Source organism: Mauremys reevesii, linkage group 18, assembly GCF_016161935.1.
Source record: "Mauremys reevesii isolate NIE-2019 linkage group 18, ASM1616193v1, whole genome shotgun sequence".
Lineage (NCBI taxonomy): Eukaryota > Metazoa > Chordata > Testudines > Geoemydidae > Mauremys > Mauremys reevesii.
The window spans coordinates 14,822,227-14,850,218 of record NC_052640.1 but is presented as its reverse complement, the minus strand read 5'-3'; the positions used below and the strand labels follow the sequence as shown (position 1 = coordinate 14,850,218).

Below are 27,992 nucleotides of genomic sequence, written 5' to 3'. Positions count from 1 at the left end.
TGTCCCAGGTAAAATTAATCCTTGTTTGAAACTTTATGTTGAGCAGTAAATTCATAACAAATGTGTTATAATCAATGAATTTCACTTTTTTTTTCTGATCAGCAGCTATCTGTGAACAAACTGTGAAATTATATGGCAAGCAATTTCCACCAGTAGTTCTGTGGTCAAAATCTTCAAATTTAGGAGTAAAACTCAGTCAGTGGGAGTTGCTGGGCTGTTCAGCAAATGAAAATTAGGTCTCTTGTATAGGCGCTTAAATTCATTTTTTAGGCTCCAATTTGAAAATCTTGTCTTTGGTCTATAGCTTTTATATAAGCTGTCACCTGAAGCATTCAATATTTGAGATGTTGCAATTGGACACATGGCTTACATAGCATTCTGTTTCCTGACTGGATGAGCTTAAATCTTTGAATAAGGATTTTGGCTCATGGTTTTGGATTTCAAATTCTCTTACCAGTAAATATTTCCTTACAAACTTGGTGTTTATATGAACGTTCCTAACAGTAAACTCATCTGCAAGGATAACTGAAAAAAGCAAACATGAAAGGATGCAGATTCAAAGCAAGTTCATTTAAAAAAAGCAAACCCTAATATGTAACGTCCAACGTAGTTTGATATTTAACCAGCTCTTTGTGAAACCCAGAGCAACTACCCTGCATAGTAACTACGTACCATTTTGTAAGTGACAGTCTTCAATAACATAAGCCATCACAGATATCAAGAGAAAAAGGCACAAGTAAAAGAAACTGTGCCTTACTCTTGTAAATGCTATTTTTTTATACATGCTTTCACCATGTCTGGCAAACAGGCTTTGATATAAACAGAGGGCCGTGCCAAAATACTGATTTAGTGCTTAATATACAGCTAGTTCCCTGTGAAAATGAAACCTTTGCAATATATTAAGGATAACCCCTAGCTTGGCCAGTCTTGTTGAGTCAGTGGTTAGAACGTCTTAGTGCCACCTGGGAGAGTCAGGTTCCAAGCTAAGTTTGGGCCAACGGGATCTTGGCAGTGTTAGAAGCTATAGTCTTGGCCTTATGTTGGATCAATTTAGAACAGCATGATAGTCTTAAGGGAAATGGTCAGCCTCAACAGCTGGTACATGGTGAGGCAGAAGGCAATTTAACAGATAAAATGACAACCCAGAAGGAAAAGCAATGCCAGCTCAGGCTACTCATGATCTCAAAACACTGCTCGGGGATGCTAAGAGCTCTCCCCTCCTATGAGGTGGTCTGGGTTGGGTAAATGAGACAGAACAAAACCAGTTTTCAGACAAGGAGCTAAATAATTTCTGAAGATCAGTTATTAAAGACACACACACAAAAAAGATTTATTTTCAGTCAGCAACGGACAAAATTACCCAATGATGTATTGTTTAGGGGCTTCTGAACAATCCTTCGGCCTTTTTCCATTCAGATTTTGAAACCCATGTTATGGCCAGTGGGAAATTGTTTAATTCCCAGACATAAAATTTGTGAAGGTGATTCATTATTATTTATATAATGCCGTAGGCATGCATGGCACTTTACAGAAGACATAACCTAAAGAGTTATCAGTCTAGATCAGGGGTAGGCAACCTATGGCACATGTGCCGAAGGCGGCACGCGAGCTGATTTTCAGTGGCACTCACACTGCCTGGGTCCTGGCCACCGGTCAGGGGGGTTCTGCATTTCAATTTAATTTTAAATGAAGCTTTTTAAACATTTTAAAAACCTTATTTACTTTACATACAACAATAGTTTAGTTATATATTATAGACTTGTAGAAAGAGACCTTCTAAAAACATTAAAATAAATTACTGGCACGTGAAACCTTAAATTAGGGTGAATAAATGAAGACTCGGCACACCACTTCTGAAAGGTTGCCAACCCCTGGTCTAGATGGATCCAGTCCTTCAAACGTATGGGAGATTAACTGCTCTATTTTGCACATGTACATTTGAATCTTCATGCTAGAGCAAAAGATCTCATGCGGCAAGTGAGTTAAGCAATGACACTCACCTGAGATACAATAAATATTTTGACTGCAAGATATTTGAGATGCATGTCAACATCAGCAACATCTCCAAAATATTATTTGTAAAGCCTTTAGACTCCAAATCATATGATACTATCATGCCAATGCACTTCACACTGCCTTGTGCCTCTGTCACAAGAGTATGTGTGTGATGCTGTCACTCTGAAACTGGGACACATCTAACAGCTTCCCAATGTTAATGTATACATCACACCAGCTGGACACGCACAGGTTCCATCACATTACTCAGATAATCTCTCTCTATTCCCCTCGTGTCAAATGGACAAATGTACAACATACATCATTAAAAAGAATCATTCTCAATTACTTTAAAAGGCTCTGTGTCAGGTTGTTACATCAACCTCATAAACAATATGTAACAACCTGCCCCCCTTTTTAAACTATATTGTTAAAAGGAAGCAGCAGTGGGCTCTTGAAATAAGACACACATTCCGGGTCATTCACCTAGAAGATAAAACTTATGTCGTGACAGATCTTGCAAAAGGAGTGACTACTGCCAGTTAGTATATGTAGGGACTGTTAAATGGTTAACACACTTCTAATTCAGATCATCAAACCACTTCACTTACAACCTCTGCACCAATAATCAGAGAACACATGACTTGATAGGAGACCAGCAATGTCATTACATGCATCTAAATGCCATACATTTCTCCTAAGAGTTGTGTGTAATACAAATCCAGGGCTTTAGTGATGTCTTAAATAAACAACGTATACCTGTGTGTCACTTGTCTCATATAAATTCCGTACAATAAACTTGCAGGCCCGATTTTCAGGTGGATGAGTGCAAGGCACACGTACAAATGAGTGCATCACATCTACATGGAAAAATACCATCGTTGTGCATACAAATAACTTCAAGTATCTGCACATACAAATGGCCATTTAAAAACCATTGTGGAACTGCATCTGCATGCATCTACTTTTGAACCTCACGGCCTATAACATTGCCTATAATTATGGCATCCTGGTTTACTGGAGGCAAAAACAATCATGTTACCCTGTTTTCAAATCAAGTGAAATTTATTCTGTTCTGACCAGTTATACAGCACAGTGTTTGCCAGCAAGAGAATTTAACATTTTGAAAATATTCCACCCAAAATCAAATTTTCAAAGGCACAAAGGGGTAGTTAGAAAATCAATGGGAGACAGGCATCTATCTTAGAAAAATCTCCTTTTTGTTTCTTAAATTTTCATTACCTGATTGACTAGTCAAAAGTAGTTCGGGGGAAAAAAACCCATGAAGAAAACAAAATTCAAGAGACTTGAAAATAGGCAATTCACTGTTCCCTCGTGTGCAGAAGGTGTCGCTTGCTAGAAACACAAGACAGTGCTTTGCTCAAAGCTTATTTTTCATGTTTTGTATTCCCTTAGTGTCAGTGGATATGCAACAGGTAATATAAACCTCTGCAATCAACAGCAACAATAGTGAAAGAATTAGCTGTAAAATGACTTACGGAATAGCCTCTTCCTGAAAGCGATTGAGCAGAACTCTGTAGGAGGAAACAATATGCCACAATAAGTAATGCGAGAGATTATGTGTAATGTAATATAAGTAACATTGTGAGATTTCCCCCCAACCCAATTTTTTGGGGGAAAACTTTACAACTAAGCACCTCTTCAGTTATTTTCTGGCATTCTCCATGTTGCTGCCCCAGTCACTTTGTAACAGTCAAAGAGCATTTCCAGGTGCTGGCTCAAAGGCTATTTTAACACTTAAATTGTGACAAACTATATATATATATATATATTGGGGGGGGTCATTTGGGGTTCAGTAGCTCTTTTCAATTGAGGTGGGGTCTCTCACATTTATTCATAGTGTGCCCCACATCTTAGCAGAAGCCCCGATTCAAGAATGTAATCGGGATGTGCTTAAATTCATCCCTATCCAGTACAGAATTTAAGGCTATATCTACATTACAGCTTATGTCGGTGTAACTTATGTCGCTCAGGGGGGTGATTTATTCCCCCCCCCCGAGTGACATAAGTTACACCAACATAAGTGATGGTGTGGATAGCTTCTCCTACCGACATAGCTACTGCCACAAGTGGGGGCTGGAGTAGTTAAGCCTCTAGAGTAGCCATGCCCTAAGTTTGACTTCAAAGGGTATTTCTACACTGCAATCAAAGGTGTGACAGCAGCAAGTGCAGACTAGGGTGACCAGATGTCCCAATTTTATAGGGACAGTCCCGATATTTGGGGCTTTGTCTTATACAGGTGCCAACTACCCCCCACCCCCATCCCGATTTTTCACCCTTGCTATCTGGTCACCCTAGTGCAGACATACCCAAGGTAGCTTTGATCTAGCTTGTGTGAATTACAATAGCAGAGAAGTTTGGCAGCACAGGTTAGCCTCTGATTGCAGTGTAGGCATATCTCAAGGGACTTAAGCAGACACATGGGCCACGTGAAAAATCCACACCCCTGAGTGATGTAGTTACACCGACCTAACCCCCAGTGTAAACAGCGCTATGTCGGCGGGAGAGCTTGTCCTGTCGACATAATCCACCTCTGAGAGAGGTTGTAGCTAACTACGCCAACGGGAGAAACTTTCCCATTGGCATAGGAGTGTCTTCACTTAAGCGTTACAGCTGAATTGATGCACCGTTTTAAGTGTAGACCTGCCCTTAGGAATCTTGAATTTGGGCCAGATAAATTATCTCATGGACCACCTCCCTTCCCACTTAAGATCATGCAGCCAGACCTCTCCTCCCGCTCACAACGAGCAAACCCCCTCTATGTCGGCCAGTGATTTCACAAACCACCTCCTCTTCCCATTCTCCATTGTGATAGCTCCCTTGTGATAACTGCACTAACCACTTGCATGGAGCAGCAATACTGGGAATGCTCTGCTCTATCTTAAGCAGCTTTCATAAATTCTGTCCCTTTTGAGTACAATTAAACCATACTGTAAGTTTGCTCTTCATTTCATCTCCCTCCTCCCATCTGCTCTAATCCACCCCCACCTCCCGTCCACACTTCTCCACGTCTCTGAGCCCCTACTCTCCTCTCTCCTGCACACGCTATTCTGCCACTTGATTCCCTTTCTCCTCTGATTCATTGGACAGACTGCCCAGCCACCTGGTCCTTTTTTCCCTCTGGATATGTTGTTGAGCTGTCTCATTGCCTGTTTCTGTGGTCTTTACTCTCTCTCTCTCTCTGTGGCTGATACCTCTACTAGGCTTCAGTGTTACAAAAGAGGAGCAGAGGCAGCTAGGCTGGTTCCTCCTTGTTCCCAGCTGCTGCTTCAGGCCTCCAGGAACAAGCAAGAAAAGGAACAAGCACCATGTGACCAGCCAGTCCTCCAGCAATTGGCATGTTCTGAAGATGCTTTACAAGATAGCTATGTTTTATTAACCCCCTTTTACACGCAGGGTAAACCCAGTTATACAAAGGTTAAGAGAACTGCCCAACATGACAGAGCAGTTAGTGGCAGAGCTCAAGATAGAATGCAGGAGTCATAGTTGCCCATTTCCGAGATAATCTAATGGTCCCAGATGCCTTGATATAGTTTAGATGTGGAGTAGAAAAGCATGAGAGAAAAACCACTCATTTTGTCCCAAGTCCAGCTTGTTGAAGGTTTACCTTGAAGACTTGCTTGTCACACTGCAGCTATGATGGGAATCATTTACCACATTACCAGAAGGTTACAAAGCACCGACATCCTGTGTTTTTAATGCTAGGTGACTGCAAAATTGTCATCAGTGGTAATCCCCACTTCCCTCTGTAATTTAACAACAACTATTCTGTATTATCACTCCACATTCTTACTAACAGAAGCCACGCAACTCAGATATCCCAAGATCCTAGGCTTCCAAGCTGCATACGAACAGTGGAGCTATGACTGGGAGCTCTCTGACAGCAGTAACATAAATTAAATTGTTTACAATGTTCAGGCTTTAGCCTCTCACATCTTACACACAGATCTGACCTCTGCCTCTAAACATTACTAAGGGTTCAGGGTTATAAATAAGTCTTGTAATGTAAAGTGGCTGGAAATAAAGCTACTGAGTGATAAAATGAAGGGCAGTAGCATTTATGGGATTTCTGAGCTGCTACCACCAAAAAACCCCCAACAACCCCCAAATACTAATAAACTAAAAACCAGGGAACTCATCATAATGTTAACAACATCGCCTCATTTACATAAAGATATTCAGCAGATAAATTACAGTACCTGTTCTGCCAATTTGATAGCTTGCCAATATAGTAAACATATCAAACATAAAAAATAAAGCATACAAAGAACTGAGTAGGAGGCAACATATTTGCTCGGGAGGGAGTGAGGGAGGGGGGGCTATATTAACTCTCTTGACCTTTCAGTTTAAACACAGACATTGACAAGGAGTTTAGCAAAACGGAAGAACAGGAGGTTTCATTACCAGCTTCCTTATGGGATTTTAAATGCAGCTCAGAGCATCCTTTGTTTTAAAAAGACAAAAGCAGCAATCAGTGCATAATATGCTGTACCTGAAATAATTATGATCGAATGCCACTTCATTGACTTTTTTCACAGCTAAAAAAAAAGCTCACTGTTACAAAGATACTCCCTCTCTCCTCCCCCCAAATTTAATATTAGCATTTCCTGGACCAGGAAAAGGATATTTTTCTCGTATAGAATTTTCACTGCATATGTAAAGCTAGTCATTGGTAATACTTTGGATCTAATTCTTAACATCCCTTCCAACATCTCACGTATTTAGACTCATGTGAGCCCAAGACCCCTGCTTCCACAGCAGTTTGCATGGAGGTCCCCTAATATAGGCCTGACTTTTGTTGTTTCTGGGAGAATCGGGAACATTCTAAGCTCTTTAAAAACAATCCATATCGAACTGCTGCACTCAGAACCTCTAAAAGCCCCAAATCATAAGTGCCATGCAAGTACCAGAGTAATATCCATGCATTTTGATCTGCATTCCTAAAATGAGATCCTTTTGATATTACTTCAGGATAATCCACTTAAACACACCGACAGGCCCCAATCCTGAAGCCTTTACTCAACTCTTATGTAATGAATCATCACTGCATACACAGAGATATGACTGTCAGCAGAAACGGAACCTGGGAGCACCAGTATCAAGAATATAGGCCTCTCCCACTCGAATCAAAGCCAATCATTTTATCTTGTTTTAGTTTTGTTCTTACCAAAGAAGCATTTCCCCTGGTTTGCAACCCAAATGACATAATGCTGCACCACTGTGCTGCCTGAAAATGAAAGAGACATGATTTTTTGGTGTGAATTTCATTGGGCAAGCTCTGAGAAATGCAAAGTAGTAAACAAACGGTACAAATAACAAGTAATTTGTGAAACAACTAGCAGCACAAACTTCTTCATATTGCCATCTAATCTGCATCTACCCTGCTCTAGAGGGGTGACATCTAAGAAGCAAGAGGGTAATTCGTGCCCAATTAATCCTATGCCTGTCTGCCAACGAGGATGCCAATTAGTATTAATTGTGATAAGATGACACTTTGATACGGGCACCTGTCCATAAGGAACAGAGATGCAAGCAATAATTCTTTCCATGTAGGTCACAAACAAGGAGTCAAATGCCTTCCAGTGGTTTTCGAACCTCAAATGGAGTTGAACCATTGTCTTTGGGTATGTCTACACTGAAAAACAAATCTCCACTGCAGTGAGTCTCAGGTAGGCTCCTGCTACGTGGTTAAAAATAGCAACATAGATGTTCCCACGCAAGCTGGAGCCTGAGTTCTGAGACCCACCCCATCCTCAACAGGCTTCAGAGCTCCAGCCCAGGCCTGAACATCCACACTGCAATTGTTAGCCCTGTCGCGCATACACCCTGACCCTATGAGCCTAAATCGTTGATACACGATCAGACTTGCTGCCCTGGGTTGTGTTTTTTGCAGTGTAGGTGTACCCGTTACATTTGAAAGGCTTTATTATCCCCTTACCAATACTCTTGAGCCATCCCGTCACTAATTTTGTTTTCAAAAGTTCTTTTATTCCTGTCAAACACTGCATTGCTTGTAATTTGGGGTGGGAGAAAATCATGACAAAACTATGGTTGTGCCAAAGATCTTCAGCCGGATTTTAAGAACTTCTATTAAGAGTTACTCTCTCTGTATCAATACAAATGTCTTCATCCCACTGTATTTTGATTAAGCAAAAGAGATATTCCCTTTGATAGTTTGGGTAATAGATTAAAAATTGGGGATAGTAACTCTATTTGGTATTAAGCTTTTATCTGTCTTTTTTTATTTAAGAAATTTGCATAATCCCCATCACGACAGTATGTGAGCAGCTTACAATCTTTAATGTACTTATCAGAACACTTCTGTGAGGAATGGAAGTGCTCTTATTCCCATTTACAGATGGGGAACTGAGGCACAGAAAGGCTAAGGCCCAAATACACAAGAAAGACTTGGAGATTATGACACAGTGTCGCCCAACTCTTAGAACTCCTAGAAAACCATAGGAACGCTGCTATCCACAAAGCCTGAGTTGGAAGCCTAGGCTCCTATAGAATGGATGGGGAAAGACAGTACTCTTAGAATGAGATCCACAAAATTAGGGCCTAAGCTAGCCAATGGCAGATGCCAACAAGATTGGTGCGTGCTAAGCCCTGCCCCTCTGTCAGAGTTTGGTGCCTAAGTCCAGGCTGCAGGGAGGTGCCTATCTCTGCTAGCAATTTATGAACAGGGAGAAGATGGGCATTAGGCCACCTAAGCTGCATGCAGGACCCAATCCACTAGACAGGCTCAGAGGGCTTCTAACTCCGTATCAAACCACCAGGTAGAAGGAAACCTCCCTTGTAACCTTTAGCCTAGTGAGTAGAGTATTCATCCGGGATGTGGATACCCTGGATTCAATTCCCCGTTCTGCCTGAGGAAAAGAAGGCATCTGCCACCTCTCAGGTGAGTGCTCTAACCACCAGGCTATGGAATATTCTCACATGCGTCTCCCCCAGTCTCTCCTATTGAAGTTGTTCCACTTAATTAAATAATTTAATAATTAAATATGAATTGGGCCAGAGATAGCGCTTGAATGACTCAATAGTCTAGTGGTTAGAGCACTCACCTGAGAGATGGCAGATCCCTGTTCAGATCTCTCCTACCCCACCACCCCCAGCCTTGGAGCATGCCCAGCCCAAGCCCCGCATGCAACTTAGGTGGCCAACTGCCTGTCTTTCCCAGTTTGAGAGTCCCTTTGGGGCTTAGGCAGGAGACAGATGCCTGGGTGCCTAGAGGGAGGCAGCATTGTGTGCGCTCAGAGGCAAGAACATAGGCACCTAGGGAACTGTTACTGCAAAAACTCAGGCACTGAGTGACTTTAGGATTAGGCGGCAGCTGAGCAGGAATTCTGTGGATCACAGTGGCACCTAAGTACCTTTGTGGAGCCCACTCTAAGTCACTTGCCCTAAATTATACTGGAAGCCCATGACAGAGCAGGGAACTGAACCTGGATCTCCTAGGCTAGTGCCTTAATCTCTGAACTCTCCTTCCTCTCTGGAACACAGGTCCAAATTTATCTTCCCCACTGTCCGTACAGCATGATGTTGTTAGCCAGCACTCAGAAGAATTAATAAATAACCCCGATAAAACTAATTTTTGGTTTAATTTCTACTCAGGGAAACTTACCTCAGACAGCCCCATACTATTTATCCAGCTTTATAGGCAGGATGAGGCCGTGAATAAGCCTGTAGTTTAACCAGGAGCATCTTTATGCAATGAGTCACACCCTTCTCTGTGCTCATGCAATGAGGTCAATTGACTTGACGCACTGTCTGACATTTGGCAAGTATTCATTCAGATTAGAAGCCAGGACTTGCCTGGATAACCACAACACAATGTGATTTCTGGATGTTATGCACAACTTGATTCATCTTCTCTCTTTAATTTTCCCATTTTATATGCTCATATAAACAAAAGGGTTTCAATGTTTGCAACAGTTAAAAACTAAACGGATTTCTTAATGGATACAAAATTATGTAAATTCTAAACCTCTGTAATTGGCTTGACAAGCCTTTAGGAAAAAGAGAGCCTCCTACGAAAGAGGGCATTAGAATCCCAGCACTAGCAGCCATAGAAACAATAAGGAAAGAGAACTGATGACTGGTGATGGTCAGATGGATCCTAGAAATCCATTTGCCACAGAAAAACACAGATTTTGCATTTTTACAGAGAATCTTTAGTTTTTACATTTTGTGAAAAAAAATAAACACATATATAGTGGAACCCCGGTTATCCGATCTAAATGGGACCGGGGCCAGATCGGATAATAAAAAATTCAGATAATCAGGAGAAAGGGCAGGGCTCCACTGTCAGCTCTGGGTGGCAGAGCTCTGGCTCTCATCTTACAATATATCATTGTGTTCAACTGATACCTATATGTACACATTGTGGCTGGGGAAACTAAAGTTCAGCCTTTCATTTTAATCGCAGAAAAATACAGATTTGTTTTTTTTTAAATCGGAGAATTTTGCTTTTTTTATCATGGAAAACTAGGATTCCTGGTGCTGTGTGAACCTTATTTCATATACTGCATTCTGGGTAATAACATGAGATGACTGTTTCTAAAACTAAACTGTTTTTTATTGAGAGAACTATTTAGAAATGCTACAACTGCAACCAGCATTCAAGCCACGGGCAAACAGACTGGATGTTTGGTGCTTCCTACAAAACTCTGCCCTCCTGCAACCTGGGCTCCTCCCTCCATATTCCACACAGGCTGCTGCAAATCTCACTACAGGTTCAGCTTGGGTAACAAGTGTCACCAACTCTCACAATTTTAGCACAAGTTTTGCAATGTTTGAGGTTTTGTTTAGAGCCCCAGTGCCTAGAAACAACTCATCATAGAAGAATCGAAACTTACATTTGTTTTGAAAGAAGCAAGTGTCTAGTTCTCATACTTGCAGAGAAAAGCTTGAAAATGTGACTCAAGTGCATCCTCAAGGGTCAACAACCAAAAAGCAAAATTAAATAACCCCAAATTTACTATTTTGGGTTAAAAATCATGATTTATGGGGGCCTGAGTCATGGTTTGATAACTTTTGGGACTACCAGTACAGAGTACCCACCTCCCAAACAACACCACTCCACTCCTACCTAGCATTTCTCAAAGAGCTCTATACAAATCAGTATAATTCATCCTCATATCACCCTGCGAAGCCAGTCAGTAAAATGAGTTTCTCCATTTCACACACGGGGAAACTTCAGCTGGGAAGTCTGGGGCCTGAGCACCACACAGTTTTCACTGAGTTCAACTGGAGCTATAGGATATGTCTACATTGCAAAGAAAAACCCACGGCACCAAGTCTTAGAGCCCAGGTCCATTGATTTGGGCTCGTGGGGTTCAGACTGTGGGGCTAAAAGTAGCAGTGTAGATGTTCCCCCTTGGGCTAGAGCCTGGGCTCTGAAATTGGATGAGCTGGGAGGGTCTCAGAGCCTGGGCTCCAGCCCGAGGGGGAATGTCTACACTGCTATTTTTAGCCCAACTCAACTAAATCCTCTTTCCTTTTCATGACCTTGCTTTCACCCCTGTTAACTCTTGCTCCTCCTTTACTATACTCCTGTCCATAGCTCTGTTAGTGAGTCTCTCTCAGTGTACAGTCATTGTGTGGGGTTTCTAAATTGGTTCTCTCGTGACCATTATCCACAGGCAGGCAGGCATGTGTGCATACATCCATTTCAGCACTGTTCCTCTCCCTCGGGTCAGATCAGTAGCCAATCAAAAAAATACGAGGATGCTAAAAAAAATTTCAGATGTTATGCAACTCTCCATACACAACTCTGCCAACATACTTCCATCTCAACTGACGATCCCTTCTGTTATTCCTGTCCTCCCATATAAGCTTTGTTAATGTATCCAACTCCTGACGTTCACTCTCCTCTGCTAGCCATTCCTCAGCCCCACAACAGCACGTGAATGCACCTCCAACTTGACTTGCAATTCCCCCCTACTATTAAATCACAACTAGCACTATTTATGTGTATTACAACAGCATCCAGCAGCCCCATTCAGGATTAGGACCCCATTGTGTCAGCGGCTGTATAAATGTGAAATAAGGGAGAACATCTGCCCCAAAGAGCTTACAGTTTAAATATTGGAAATCTACGCTTCCGATGGAGCTCCTCCCAGGCTACACCACCTTTGCTATTCCACTCCTGAGCCCCAAGGAGCACTATCAATGCATCTTATTTCTCACCTGTAAGCACACGACATTATTTCTCTTCCAAACCCCTTCCTCTATCCCGAGCTAAGACTGTGAACTAACGTGCCAAAGTATGTGATGGTTTTGTGAAGTGGACAAATAAGGATGGAGACCATAGGACTCTTTTTTGCTTCTGATGTTTGATCATTGTCCTGGGAAGGGACTTAAGCCCTAGGCATACCCAATAGATCACCGGCTTGGCATACAGTATTGCACTTGCTATTACACCTGCAGCTGCTTTCATCCATTTGCCCCAGCAGTGGGCAGTGTAGTACAAAGTAGGAACATGAAGGGGAGAAAACCAATAAGCCTGATAGAACACAAAGATGAGCAGCTGGGAAATCAGTAGGCCTTTATTGTACACCTCTACTGGAGAAAGGATTTCACATCTAGACTTTGCAATATGCTAAACACGGATCCAAAAACTGATCCAAAAACATTCAAGGAAGGGGGTGGGAGGAACCCTGCATTTCTGCTTTTCTGACACAGGGATTTCTGTTTGCTTGTTACACTGTAAAAACGTTTTCAAAGCAGGTAGTTGGGAGAAAAGAGAGAAAAAGCCTGAAATGACTTACTACAGGGGCTTGTATTTTTGTGCACGGCCTAAAGTCAATCTCCTGAAAAAGAGAGTTTTGTCTCTAAAGTGGCCAGCACCTCTTGCAACATATTTCCTAATCAGCTAGTATTTATGGTCGATATTTTATATTTCCAATTTCCCCCTAAGGGCTCATGAGAAAGCAGCACACCTGCCAACCTTTTCAGCTGGGCCAATAATTGCCAATTTGCTCTTTGCCTTAGTATATCACTCAATTTAGCCCTTGCTGTGCCCTGCATACATCCTCATTCATCTAGGTGCCCCCATGACAATTAGAGTGTTAGCTTCAGCTAACTAGGGCAACTATTCTACTAGGGTTGGAAGACAATTATTAGTCTATTTTCCCATCTTGTGGCAACAAAATTGAGAATCCATGACAATTACATTCAGCAATTCTGTCTTCTGCTGCCTCCTCCTCTCCCCACCTTGCGAATATTTCAAATTATCACAGCTCTACTAGCACATTCAAATTTTCCACGTTCACAGGGAGTGAGGGTTCTATTTAAATGATAATGAGGGACGATCCATTCAATTTAGTGAGGGAGAAAAGCCATTAAAATGCAGGCAGTTCTTAAGCTGATGGGTCAAGAAAAAGATAAAACCTTTTTTAAAGCCATTATACAAAGGTCTGTGTGGATTTTTTACACTGTTTGGGACATCAGAAAAGATTAGGACAATTACTGAAGGGAGGGGGAGCAAAACCCAAACCTCCCAGTTTTACTTGGGTCAACACAACAAGCAGCAATGGGGCTTATCTGTCTCTTAGTTCTTTGGTAACTTTCAATTACCTTACTATGAAAGATAGCAGAAAAAAAATCCTGTTTTGGAAAACAGCTGTTGACTTTGTGTTCTAAAGGAACCTGATAGGACACCAAGAACATGTGTTGCAGAGACCTTTGCTTTGTAATAAATTAAAATGGAATTTACCATTGACCATTGGCAAGTACAATCAAGTGTAAATTCTCATCCTTCCCCGCCCCTTTAAAAAAGAATTATTTGTCATGCAAACATTGGTTAAAACTTTTTTTTTCCCATAATAGGCTTACCATATCGATGAGAAACCAGTCCCAACAAATCAAACCTTGGCAGTCAGAGATAATTTCACTAGATCAAAATATACATTTTCCCCTCAATGATCTATAATAAACGGCACTCCAAGCAACATCTGGAAAGATGCACTGTACAACACAGAGTATTATTGTTCTACCATAAAGCTTTAGTGCTCTTTCCACAAGGAAATTTCACTGTGCCAAAGCAGAGTGAGTGCGAGTGAAAGTGTGTGTGTGTGTGTGAGAGAGAGAGAGAGAGAGAGAGAGACACACACACACACACACACACACAGTCAATCACTTCACTTCAGTTTCCTTTAGGGTGTAATTATTTCATGACAGACCAGGCCACCTCTTGCCTTCATGGTCCATCAGAGACTAAAGACATGCATTAATGTAAATAAAACACATCTTACTGGCACCCCATTAAATAAATCATCTCAAGAAACAATTCACATAGAGAAACTAAGTTGTTCCTAGTAGCACCTCCTAAATGCAGAACTGCACTGAAGTGAGAGAGGAGCAGCTAAAGATGCCACAAAAGAATGTGCGTGATGGCCCTACAGTGCTCCTGGAGCAGTAACTTTAAAGCATACATCCCTCTGCACACCTGCTGTGCCATGGTATAGCAGCCAAATCTGCTAGCACCTGCTTCGTTTACTCTGGTTGTTGCCACAAGTTAATAGGGATGGAGGTGGGGGATGAAGGCATTACAAAGCAGGCATCGCAAGACTGTTTTGAGCCCAAACACACTGAGGAACAGCAGGACAGCTAGTCAGACTGAGCAAGCAATGGGCTAGATGCCTGAGGCAGCATGTTATGTCAGCAAGAAAAAGTAACAGCTCTAGGACAATTGCGTTTCAGAGCCTCAATTTGTAATCCCTCCAGCAGCCCCTAAGGGGGAAGAAAATAAAACCCCTTCCCTTTACATCTTTAGTGCACGATGGGGGCTTAATCCTCTAAGTGCCACACATAAGGGGTCAAGTCAGTTCAATTGCACACCATCCATTTGAAGGATTCGCCAGGAGATGCATCCATAGAGCCATATGGGGGCCTTATCAGATGGACAGTAGAATCCTATGTTAATCCACACTCCTCATAGCATGCACACAAAAAATCTTGGGTCTTCTTCCCCACTTCTCTGCAAAAGTGTACCAGCAGATTGCAACAGTGTGGCCTTTGAAGGCTGACATTTACTACCTTGTGATGAATAGTTGTGAAAAGTAAATCAAACTCAACTGCAATTATCAAATAACGAACAAAGTGCATTTTGTGATTCATAAACCTCGTTCTTCAAACAATGTAATTAGTCACTAACTGGAAAAATTCCATCATTTGGAATGGGTCGCTGGGTCATTAGAGCAACATAAGCGAGGTTCTACTGTATGCTCCTGCCCATAGGCACCGTGGCTGGAAGTCTCCAAGGAGCCTGGAAGAGTTGAACACCCAACTCGCACTGAATTTCCTTGGATGAATAACTCCCTGTGAGGAGCCTACGGAGTTAGACACCCAATAAAATTCAATGAAGGTCACATTTTTTAGGTGCTCATGCCGTAACATTGTGGGCAGGGGCGGCAGGTTTGTATCATTTTTGGTGGTGCCCAGAACGGGTCCAAATCCTGCCCCCCGTCCCCAGCTGCCTTGTAAGCTCATTTTTTTAAAAATAATGTAAAAATGTGCAGGCTCTGGGGTGGGGCTGGGGATGAGGGGATTGGGGTGCAGGCAGGCTGCCCCTGGCTGGGGCCAGAGAGGACTCGCCCCCCAGCCCTCCCACCCCCCGCAGCACTCACCTCGCACCACTGTCACTGCACGTGCTCCTAGGGCCCTCCTAGGGCCTAGTCACCTGTGCACCTCCTCCCCTGCTGCTGCCCCTCACTGTAGCCGGGGGATAGGGCTGCCTCTTGCCCAGCGTGGGGCAGGAGTGGTGACTGCAGGCGGTGGAGGGTCCCGCCGAAAAAGGGAAGGGGCTGTCTGTCTGAGGTGGAAGGGCAGGATCAGCCTGCCCTGGCACTAGTGTAGGAGAGGGCACTAGGACCCTGCAGCGGCAGTGGATGCTGGGAGCCGGCAGAGTGAGCACAGCATGGAGCTGCAAGGCACAGCTGCCCAGGACACAGGCAGGGACGCTTGGGGGAGGCGTGCAGGGGCGGCAGGCGGGGCCAGGGGAGAGAGCCGGCCCCAAACATTGGTGGAGCCGGGCCTCCGTGCCCTGAATATTGCTGGAGCCTGGGCACCACGAGCCCATATAACTCGCTGCCCTGATGGTGGGTGGGGAGAGAAAATAGCTCTCTCCCCACCTACAATGTTACAGGCTCCTCCAAGAACCTGTGACACTGGCTAACCAGTTGCCATCTAAATACTTTGACCTAAACTACTCAAACCAATTGGTAGGTCTGAATCTTTTATGCTTTTTTTTCCCCCAGCTGTACTGAGCAGCAGCAGTGTTACCAGCTGCCTCAGATCACATACTTGTCAAGAGTGACTGGAGGAAGAGAATCATGCAAAAGACTATTACTGTCCAAAACACACACAGTCACACACACACACAAGATTATTTGCCCTTAAGGGTTTCCCCCCCCCCCCCCGCCGCCCTTTTTCTTCTCCAGTGTGCTCAGATTCTTTATCCTAGAAGCAAATCACAGGGACAGCTTTCCCCCCCACCCCCTTCCTCCCACCATGTAGGCTGTTTACAGCACCCCATTCACACTCAAAACATGTAGAGAGAATTTTCCCCCGTCACATTTCCCTGTCAGAACTGTCAAGCCGAATCCCGCTTTAATCTGCCAGAAGCACTTTTCTGCTGACATTTTTAATAAATACTTTCAGCTTTTAAACACATTTGTGGGAGCCATTTTCCCCCTCTCTTTTTTTCCCCCCTTCTCCTGTAGAATGCGCTCTGAAAGCCTTAATGGCAAATACATTACACTTATCAAAGCCTTTTTTTCCCCTCCTTCCTTTTGCATCCTGAAGCAGAGGTAGTGTTTTCAATTTTAAAGCTAAATTAACTGTCCAATTGAATTTGGCTGGTGTGAGCCGTTTTCTGTGACAGGTTTTAGTTATGAAGCATATTTTACATTAATAGAACTCAACATGAAAACCGCTCGCTCTGGGATTTCTGTGGCTTGCCATTGAAATGTTAAATTTAATATTTCAGACATGCTTGTGCCAGCGCTTGATTATTGTTCTTCATTTAAATCTCTCCTAACGGGAAAGGTCCTAATTAGTAAAAAATCATGTTTTAATGAAGGCGAAATGCTAATTGCTAACACAAAAAGCCTTCACATAAAATTATCCCAGCACTGCCATTGATTTCTTGGTGACTAAAAAGCCCATTTGTGTGTTTACACATGAAGGCACCATTTACTTTTGTTTTATCATAACATTTCACTCAAAGTAGAGTTGAGTTTCCTGAGAGAAAGGCAGCTCACCACCACCACTCAAAAAACGTTCCTCATCTTTCAGAGGCAGGAAGCGTAACAATAGGTGAGCCAACTTTGCATCCACCATAATTCTATGCAGAAGCTAAAAACAAAAGCATCTGTAAAACGCTTTTTACACAACTTTTTTCTTTAAAAAAATCTCAAGCCATCTTTCCCCTCAGGAATAACAGTTCCATTTTGTTTTCCCATCTCTGATCTTTCACTTATCATATTATTTGCACCATGATTATAGTGTTTGCAAGGCAGCTCAACCACTTATGCCATAACACTCAATCATGACATAAAAAAAAAGTTATTACACAGTGACCTCTGGATGCCAACATTTGTTCAGCGAGATTTATGAAAAGCCATGTCAGCAGCGGGAATTGCTGCAACGAAGCGGCGCTTGATTCTGGTACTTACATCACTGAGACGGTCCCTCGAGCTGCTCCGCTGAGAGCTTGTGGCCTCCCTGATGCTGTCTTCTTCGCTATTTCTGCCACTTCTGCTTGCAGGGACCTTCATCTAGAGGGAGCAACGAAAAACAAATAGAGGAGTTTCAGGCACTGCTGCATCAACTGTTCCTGAGGTCACCAAACACAGTTTCTCAAATGCGTTCACACCTATAAATTTCAGTGCAGTGTGGAGAAGATGCTCTTGAGTTCATTAGACTTTTCCAAAGAGTGCCTTACTCACTTGTTTCTGCATCCCTTTCTGTTAGCATTCAAGGAACAGGTGAATTTAGCACTCCTGGAAGTGGGACAGGCTGAGCCGAGTAGCTATGATCAGGTAGACAATAGGCAAATTTCCCTCACAATCTACTACTAATGCACCTCAATTCAGACCTGAACCACTTTGGTATTGAACATACTCCTAACTGTGTGGAATTATTATTAATATACACATGTCTAAGGCTCCCATCCCCGTACTGAGCTACCATTACTTGTTTAGAAGTACATCAGGGGGTCTCAAAGAAAAGAAACAAAGCTCCCCTCATCTCCCTAATAGAGTGAAACTGCTCATTTATGTGGAATAAAATTTAGTGTGATATATTACTGTGGAGTCTCCAATCAGTATGCAGTAACATTATGTAATAAAATAAGTCATAGTTCTGTACTGAGACAGATCAACTCATTCCTCAAATATCTACCATTACCTCACAAGCTTCAATGTATTTTTCCTGACAATGTGTGTATTTAGCCCTCTGAGGTAGGGAAATGCTTTTATCCTCATTTTACAGACCAGCAACTGAGTCACAGAGATTTTTAGAGGTATTTAGACACCTAACAGGATTTTCAAAATCATCTAGACACCTAAACCTCTTGGATTTCAATGCGTGTTAGGTGCCTAGATGCTTTTGAAAATCACACTAGGAGCCTAAATGCCTCTTGGGGATGTCTGGTGGAGCAGGAAATTGAAGATAGTTCTCCTAAATCCTAGGCTAGTTCCCTAAGCACTGGGCTGTCCTTCCATTCTCATCGCCCTTTCACTTGTGATCTTGGTTACATTTGAACTCAGAACACTAAGTGAAAGGGATAATGTCTCAAATCACAGTAATACCAGCGCTTCATTCTGCAAAGACTGTAAAAGGGGAGGGGAGGAAGAACAGAGCTGAAATGTCATTCACTGCCTTATTCCTGGGATCATCTACTAACAAATTATTCTGTTAATTTCCTTGTGAAATACTGGGTGGAAGGAAGTGTTTAATTTATTAATAGGTTCTATTCATATCAGTCTGCTTCTATTTAAATTACACTATTTAAAATGTTGGTTTGTACAAATTGGTACTTTTAATGGCAATAAAATTCCCTTGTTTCCCTGGGTGCAATTTCATTGCATAATCTGCAGTTCAGTGGCCAGAGATATTCGCCGGTGATTCCACGTACGTTAGCACCTTCTGAGGGCACTGGCACTCCACGCCTATGGAGTCAGCGCCCTTCAGTACAACACTCAGGTGCTTCAGTGCACACACTCAACAGTGAAATGCTCTAGTACATACTGTACAAAGCCCCCATTCAATGCTTGGTACTGCGGCAGTTAAAATGCCTCAGTTTCTTCCCAATGAATGTGCAGGGCACTATTCCCATACTGAGGCTAACTACTGAGCTAGTCTGGAGAATATAATACTGCTTAGCTTCAGAGAGGGTCCTGTGCAGGGTTGAGATTACAGCTCATCTGGACATGTCCAAAGGCGGGGGACAGAGAGTCCACCATTCCCCATGTTACTAATTCCTTAATCTCAAACTCAAATATTTACCAGAAACACGTAACAAGACGAAAACCTCAGAAGTTAAAGGTCTCATCCAATCTGTTACCAAAGAGAACCCAATCTTTCTTGAGCAGTAGTATGTCTCCCTGTTCCCTCACCTGACCTGTTTCCCTTTAATAAACTTTGGAGGAAAGAAACTACACCTACGCATAGGAACAAATTGAGACAATTTGACCTGACAAGGTCTTGCACGGGCAAACAAATTAGAAGCCTCACCGCTGCCATTAACCTTTCCAAGTAAATATCAATTATTAAGCTTGCTGTACTACCTCTGTCCCCCGTTTGCTGCTGTGAATTAAGAGGGTCATCAGCCTTTTTGACAGATCTTGTTCATTTACACCTGCTGCCTGCCAGCAGGGGAGCCCACACACCCGCAGCCTGAGTGCTGAGCCAAGCTGCTTTAATTCATCAGTAATTACCCTAATGAGCCACATGCAGGACTGAACTAGGAGGATAAGGAGTTCTACTAAATGGATGCATCAGTTTCATGGGCACTTTCTGCAGATCAGGAGATTAGTGAACTGGTCAAAAGCTTGTTTCTTGAAGTTGCTCCTGGCTAGACTGCTTGATTTTTAATCAGTTTCTCTCGATGTTGCTGTTTCAGCTATAAAAATTCCCTCTGGCTGTATCCTTGAGTTGAGTCTTACTTTGCAAACTGACATCCCTTTTCCATCCCTTTGAATGGTCCTAGCCCTAGGAGACCATGAAATCTTTGCACAAAAGCCCCAAATGTAACCAAGCCAGAGGATGCACACTTTCACCCTGTTTTGTTGCTTCACAATGGGTCTTCGGCAGGATTTGAACCTGGATTTTCCACACTGTAGCACAGACTTGGCCACAAGAAGTAATTTAGGCTACGTCTGCACAGTGTAGTAGCTCTATCGCCAGGAGAGAGCTCTAACAATAAAACAAAACCACCCCAAACGAGGGCTGGTAGAGCTTAGCGCTGTCTACACTAGCACTTTTCGGCGCTAAAACTTTTGTCGCTCGGGGGGGGGGGTGTTTTTTTACACCCTGAGCGAAAAAAGTTTTAGCACTGAAAGTGCCAGCGTAGACACAGCCTTTGTTGACTGGCAGCAACAGTAAGCTGCTATGCCCTATTGCAGTGGTTCTCAACCAGTGATCCAGGGCCCCCTGGAGGGCCACAAGCAGGTTTCAGGGAGGCCGCCAAGCAGGGCCAGTGTTAGACTCGCTGGGACCCAGGGCACAAAGATTAAGTCCCACCACATGGGGTTGAAGCCCGGGGCCCTGAGCCCTGCCACCTGGGACTGAAGCTGAAGACTGAGTAACTTAGTTTCCTGGGGGCCCCTGTAGCATGGGGCCCCAGGCAGTTGCCCTGCTTGCTAACCCCTAATGCCGGTCCTGGCTTTTATATGCAGAAAACTAGTTGTTGTGGCACAGGAGGGCTGTAGAGTTTTTATAGCATGTTGGGGGGGCCTCAGAAAGAAAAAGGTTGAGACCCCCTGCCCTAGTGGAGCATCCAGTAGTGCCAATGTTTCACACCGACATGACTGTAACATCAACCACTGTTTGTATTTTTAAAATGTGAACAAAACCAGAGACTAGAAGTTCAGGATAATTTATGCATGGAAAACTTGAAAATTTCATTTCCACCTGAAAATACTGTGCTTACTACTAAAAGAAAGAGGAGTACTTGTGGCACCTTAAAGGCTAACAAATTTATCTGGGCATAAGCTTTCGTGGATTAAAGCCCAATTCATCAGATGCATGCAGTGGAAAATACAGTAGGAAGATATATATATATATATAGATATATATACACACACACATACACACACACACACACACAGAGAAAACATGAAGAAATGGGTGTTGCCATACCAACTCTAACGAGACTAATCAATTAAGGTGGGCTAGTATCAGCAGGAGGAAATAAACGTTTGTAGTGATAATCGGGATGGCCCATTTCAAACAGTTGACAAGAAGGTGTGAGTAACAGTAGCTATCACCTTCAGCCCCCAACTAAAACCTCTCCAGCACATCATCAAGGATCTACAACCTATCCTGAAGGATGATCCCTCACTCTCACAGATCTTGGGAGTCAGACCTGTCCTTGCTTACAGACAGCTCCCCAACCTGAAACAAATATTCACCAGCAACCACACACCACACAACAAAAACAGGAACCTATCCTTGCAAAACCCAGGAACCTATCCTTGCAAAAAAAGCCTGTTGCCAACTCTGTCCATATATCTATTCAAGGGACACCATCATAGGACCTAATCACATCAGCCATGCCATCAGGGGCTCATTCACCTGCACATCTACCACTGTGATATATGCCATCATGTGCCAGCAATGCCCCTAGGCCATTTACATTGGTCAAACTGAACAGTCTCTACGCAAAAGAATAAATGGACACAAATCAGATGTCAAGAATTATAACATTCAAAAACCAGTCGGAGAACACTTCAGCCTCCCTGGTCACTCAATTACAGACCTAAAAGTCGTAATTCTTCAACAACAAAACTTCAAAAACAGACTCCAACGAGAAACTGCAGAACTGGAATTAATTTGCAAACTGGACACCATTAAATTAGGCTTGAATAAAGACTGGGAGTGGATGGGTCATTACACAAAGAAAGAACTATTTCCCCATGCTAATCTTCCCCCTACTGTTACTCACACCTTCTTGTCAACTGTTGGAAATGGGCCATCCTGATTATCACTACAAAAGTTTTTTTTTCCTCCTGCTGATAATAGCCCACCTTACTTGATTAGTCTCATTAGAGCTGGTATGGCAACACCTATTTCTTCATGTTCTCTCTCTCTCTCTCTCTATAAATATATCTTCCTACTGTATTTTCCACTGCATGCATCCGATGAAGTGGGCTTTAGCCCATAAAAGCTTATGCCCAAATAAATATGTTAATCTCTAAGGTGCCACAAGGACTCCTCGTTCTTTTTGCTGATACAGACTAACATGGCTACCACTCTGAAACCTGTGCTTACTACTGTTACAGGAAGGCCTTAGAATTACTAGAAACAAGAGAATAAAGAGAAAAAACTATTTTTTTCAGTTTGTTGACTTGGTGAATTTGACAGCACTTTCAATAGCCCTTTTTTTCCGTTTTGCTGATGGCGCACGCCTTCTCTAGGCCCTGCAAGATGGTGTTTCCAGTAAAAGCAGCAACAAAGCTGAAACAGAAACTAAAGAAGCAGCAGGCAGCAGTGTACCAGGGCCAGGTTTGAGTCTATTTGACAGTTGATCTTGGGCCTGCCCCAAACACCATTCTAAGCATCAGGGGAGCAGGAAAAACAAAAACTAAAAAAATTAAAAACAAACATCAAGTCAATCTTGAAAGAGTGCTCTTAGGACATTCCCTTTTGTTTTAAAAATTCAGGCTGACAACTTTGGGAACGTTAAACCAAAACAGAGCAGCAATGCAAACAAGGGGGCAACTCAAAAGGGTTGATAATTAGACTTGGCAAAAGTTGATATTTTTATACTTTGATGGATAACAACTATGTTTATTTTTCAGAAATTTTTTTTTTTTTTTAGATTTTTACTGATTGCAAATGGTCACATTTATGCAAAATTATGGGTCCTAAGCATTTTTTACATTTTTATCTATTTAAATTTCACAGTTGCAGAAATTATGGGGCAGGTCAGATAGTTATTTCATTACAGTAGTTGCTGAGATTCAACAAGTTAAAAAGCTTTTTAACACCACTAACTGTCAATACCACATGTCAAAATATACAAATAAAAATTGTAAAATCAAACTCCATTACGTTCTGAAGCGTCATTTTCTAACTTTGCCAACCTGTAAATTTCAATCATTATTGATAGAATATTTTTCCATCAGTTTTTGTGAGTACGGCAAAACTAACGTTTACCAACATTTATCAATAAAAATCTAATCCTTCCAAGCATATTGATAATTTACCTCCTCTGAGGGCCAAATTCCACTCTCATCTAGGTCCCAAATCAGCAACATGTTTAAGTCCATCCATATTTAGCAAAACTCTTAACTACACATTTAATGCTTTGCTCAATTAGGGCATGAATCCTACCGAAGGTTTGTCTGAAGGCAGAATTTGTCCCTACCACTGCTTAGAACCCAGTGTTGCTCAGAAAATGGACAAATGCTGCCTTCTCCTTGACACACAACCCATCAAAGAACATGCACATTATGGTGCAAAGCTGGCAGTTAGTGGTCCCGGACATCTCTATAGTTCAGTGCAATTCTCACCATCAACCAAAGGCCCAGCTTTCAGAATATGAGTAATAACCAAACAGCCATTTCTGCTTAGGGGCTGGTTTGGCAGGAGAAAGAGCAGGGGGAATATATGGATAGATATGAAAGGCCACAATCAGTCGGCATGCTCCAGGTGCTCATGTACAATCCCGAACCACATTCAGAGCCAAGAATTATGAATCTCATGCCATTGGACAACATGTAGCATGATTAAATACCATAACTCATTCCAGCAATAACTTCAGCTCTCATTATATTCCAGTTCTATTTTTCTCTACTGCGCCTGCCTTTTTTTTTTTTCCCCCTCTTGCTTCTTTTTCCTGCAGGGAAAAAATGTGCATGGACAGAATGGGGTCTTCCCTCTATAAAAGGGCTTTTTTCCATGATCACTGTTCTAGCTCCCAGACTCTGCTTTTTAATCATAATAGATCGGTCCACTCTCCATTTACTTACACTTTTCCGATGTCATAGAAAAGCACATTTTAATTTGGTGCCCCTATTTTCAAATCACAGGCATGTTGCCCCTGCTCATTATTAATAAATACACTTTGATTTATCAGAAGCTCCGTTTGAGTGCCACAGGGAGCCTGGGGCAAAAGGAGACAAATTCTTTTCTTAAGTTGTTCTGAAAGGTGCTGGGCTTTCCGACCCTCACCCCCATTAACCTAGCAAAGCTAGTTCGCTCCTACTGGGAGCTCCATGGCTTGCACAGCGGCAAACTCAGACTGATCTTGTGCCATCTCGATATATTTGTTCATTATCTTGCGCGCACACAGAAGCATTTGGAAATGTACTCGGGGCACAGGCCAAATTGAATCATCTGCCTTCATTTTCCACACGATCTGAAGCTACAGCTGCTACAACAGGCTGTGGGATTTTTTTTTTCCATTCCCTAACAGTTTTTATCTCTCTTAAAGCCACAGCCGTCTGGTTTTTAACTCCTTGTCATTTTTGGTTTTGTGAGAAGTCTTTTTTTTGTTTTGTTTTTTTTAGAAAGGCCTCTGCAGACACAGTTTCTAATTTTACTGAGGCTTGATTTGGGGGCTGCATCATGGAAGCAGTAGAGAAAGCAATGCCCTTGGGGGAAAAGCATAATTAATATTCATTTTCTATGGTGGCTCAGATGGATCTATTAATCCATTAATCCTCTTGCCTCTGTTATTGGGCAAGAAGCTGGTAGAGATGGCAGCTGCCCATACTGTTTACTGACTATGAGCACTGAGATACACTAGGAGACAGAGAAAGGGGCTGTCTTTTTGTTCTGTTCGTACAGCACAGTAGGATCCCGGTGGTCCATGTCCGGGGCTCCTTGGTGCCATGATAATACCAAAAAAAATATTGAAAACACTCTTCCAAATCCAAACAAGAATGACAGATGGAACTCCACATCGTGTTCCACCATGTTGTGTCCTCTGGGAAACACAAAAGTAACCTGTGGGAATAGTCTGATTTCTTAAAAGCTCTGGCAAATCAACTTTGAGTTGTGTTGTGTAAAAGGACAAATCAATTATAGCCAACAAAATTCAGATGAACTCCATTTTCCTACCAATTTAGTGGCAAAACTTAAGTCGGCAGAGGCAGCTCAAAGAAAAGCAGACACTTTTCTCTTGAGATACACCAAACATGAAAAGTCTGGAGCCAAGCTTCTGGATCTGCAGTTCTGGGGGCAGACCTGTCTCTACAGTTCACATATCTATGCTATACTGCTGCTGAATGGATGAGGCGTTAATAATAGACAGCCTTAGAAACTAGCCTGCCAAGAGCTCTATTTCCAGTGTTTCTAGTGGGCAGTCCAGAGACTAAGCATTCTTTGCAGTTATGTTTCCCACTGCCAGAGATTATGTCTAACCTGAGGCTACCAGAGCTGGTAAGAATGGCTATTCCTTCCAATAACTTACTGAGATTGTAAAGTCCTTATTTCAAGGTCTGTCCCCTTTCCATCTCTCTCTCTCTCTCTCACACACACACACACACACACACACTCTCTCCCCAAAGGACAAAGATATCGAAGGGCTTGTCAACATGGACAAAAAGCCTGGAATAGCCAGAGTGGAATAGTTATTCCGCACTAGCTCCCTGTGTGGACACTCTTATTATGCACTAAGAGTGCCTTCATGTGGTTTAGATTAATCCACTTTGAAAGTGGATTAACCTAAACCACAAACAGGTCCTTTTAGTGCAGAATAAATGTCCACTCAGGGATGTGTGCGGAATAGTTCACATCAACTTTCCTGGGTAGACAAGCCCTTAACTATACTTTTGGGAAAAGTTCTTGGCTTGCATTCTCTTCCATTTTAATATCAATGCACAGCTAAGCTAATGCTTCTCCTTGGTAAACTATATCAGTAATCGCAACCTTCTGCATTAGGAGACAACAAACTGCCTTAATAAATATAAATGGACAATTTAATTAAAATATATTGGAGATTAGGAAAAAAGTACTTTGTGGATAAAACTGTGTTAAGGGATTGAACTTGAAGCTAGTTCAGTGTCTTTTAAGCAGGCAACAATAAGTGGCAGTGATATATACTGTTCAGAGGTCTACTACCGATTATTAAAGAGCATGATGAAATTATTAAAGTATTTTCCAGAAGGGAAAAAAAATGGTCACTGAGTTGCCTCTTGTTTTAGTGCTTGAAACAAAACAAACCATTTGGCTTCAAAAATGCACTTCTTTAAACTTGAAAAAGCCCATGTATCAAAACAAGGTGGAATCAGCTAAACACATTACTTCTGACTTGTTTCCTTGAAAATCCAGCCTTAATGCATTCTAACTGAATTTATCTATCCCAAGCATACCTCATAATGAGATCAACTGGGAAAAATATCAGGCTTGTTTGTATATTTTATACTTGCTCTAACTTGGCAGTTTGGAGATTATGTATTCCCCAGGTCCCTCCTTAAATCGTTTCACACGCTGCAATTTGATTTTCTTTGCTTGCCCTTTTCCACAATTTTTTGATACATTTTATTGAGTTCTGGCTCAGAGGGAAACATTCCCTTTGAATTAAGGGTGCAATCATTTTTTCTCTAAATAAGGACATATGGCCTAGAAAGCAACGTTATGGTACAAGGATTTTATGATTGAAGTAAGACTCATTTTAAAAAAACGACAATAGTATCAGGTTAGATTAGCCTAGTTTTTCTAATTGGATGATACTGCTGCGGATCCTGTGATAGCCTACTTTAGGAATAACTAATGTTTAGAATGACACGTCAATCTTTACTTACTGTGATGAGAAAATTATGTCAGTGGCAGTAAACTGTGATTTACAAGGACATTTTTACCTATGTCTACATTCATTCAAGGGAAAAGCATTGTCTAAGATTTAGAACACAGGACTGAGATCCAGAATATTAGATTCTAATCCTGGCTCACCAGTGTGACCCCTGAAAAATAAATTTACATCTTGTACTTTAATTTACCAATCTGTAAAATGGAGAATAATATTTACCTACCACATAGGGGAATGTGAGGATTAATTAATGTTTGTAAAGTAACCTGAGATCGTCTGATCCAAGGTGCTACAGAAGTGCAAAGAATAAAAAATGATGGTACTGCTACTACTACTAATAATTAAAAAAACCACAAAAAGTAGTATTGATGCAATGTTAAGTTCACAAAACCAAGCACACAAAAGTCAGGAAATAAAAGTTTGTATACAATGTTAACTTAGCCACATTTGTTTATAAAAGAACAAGATGTTGTGACCTTAACAATAGTACTAGTTTTTGTACATTCAGTTTCCTTGGCTTCTTTGTTTAAAAAAAAAAAAAAAGATGAAACAATCAGCAGCTATTCATTTTGTGCAGACTACTGACTCTGAAGTCTTTGCCAGTGGAGCTGATAGGTTCTCTGTTCTGGAGGTAATAGGTTCATGGACCAATCCCTAAAGTCAGACCACCATCCTGCTATGAGCTCATCCTAAACCAGTTCCAGGCCTATTCCTAACCTTCTGTCAAGACCTTCACACCGCAATGTGCTAACACTGTGCTACTATGCTGGGCGAGCCTTAAGTATGAGCAATGGAAGCAGTGGCTTGCAGCCCCAAACATTCCATGGGTCCTACACAGACTTTGCAACTCATGGGCTAGAACTCCCTTCTAGACATATGAGCAGAAAAAGAGGAACTCTCAGCTTGATTTCCCCTTCAGGCATTGTGCTTGGAGGTGAATTGTGTTCCAATGCCCTTGGGACCTCTGATGGCATGCCTACACCGCAATTGA

At 42.2% G+C, this 27,992-nt stretch overlaps 1 protein-coding gene across 13 annotated transcripts in view; it reads right to left on the bottom strand.

The window, feature by feature from the left end:
* FBRSL1 (fibrosin like 1) overlaps positions 1-27,992 on the bottom strand; it is a 739,850-nt gene that overhangs the window by 368,621 nt on the left and 343,237 nt on the right. For 11 of the 13 annotated variants that reach the window (XM_039504497.1, XM_039504484.1, XM_039504491.1 and 8 more), the window contains exons 3-4: positions 17,697-17,798; positions 3,495-3,530 (exon numbers count right to left, since the gene is read on the bottom strand). In XM_039504497.1, coding sequence (XP_039360431.1) covers positions 3,495-3,530; positions 17,697-17,798 — 138 coding nt within the window. The remainder of the gene's footprint in view (positions 1-3,494; positions 3,531-17,696; positions 17,799-27,992) is intronic. The other 2 variants (XM_039504487.1, XM_039504496.1) reach the window with 1 other exon arrangement.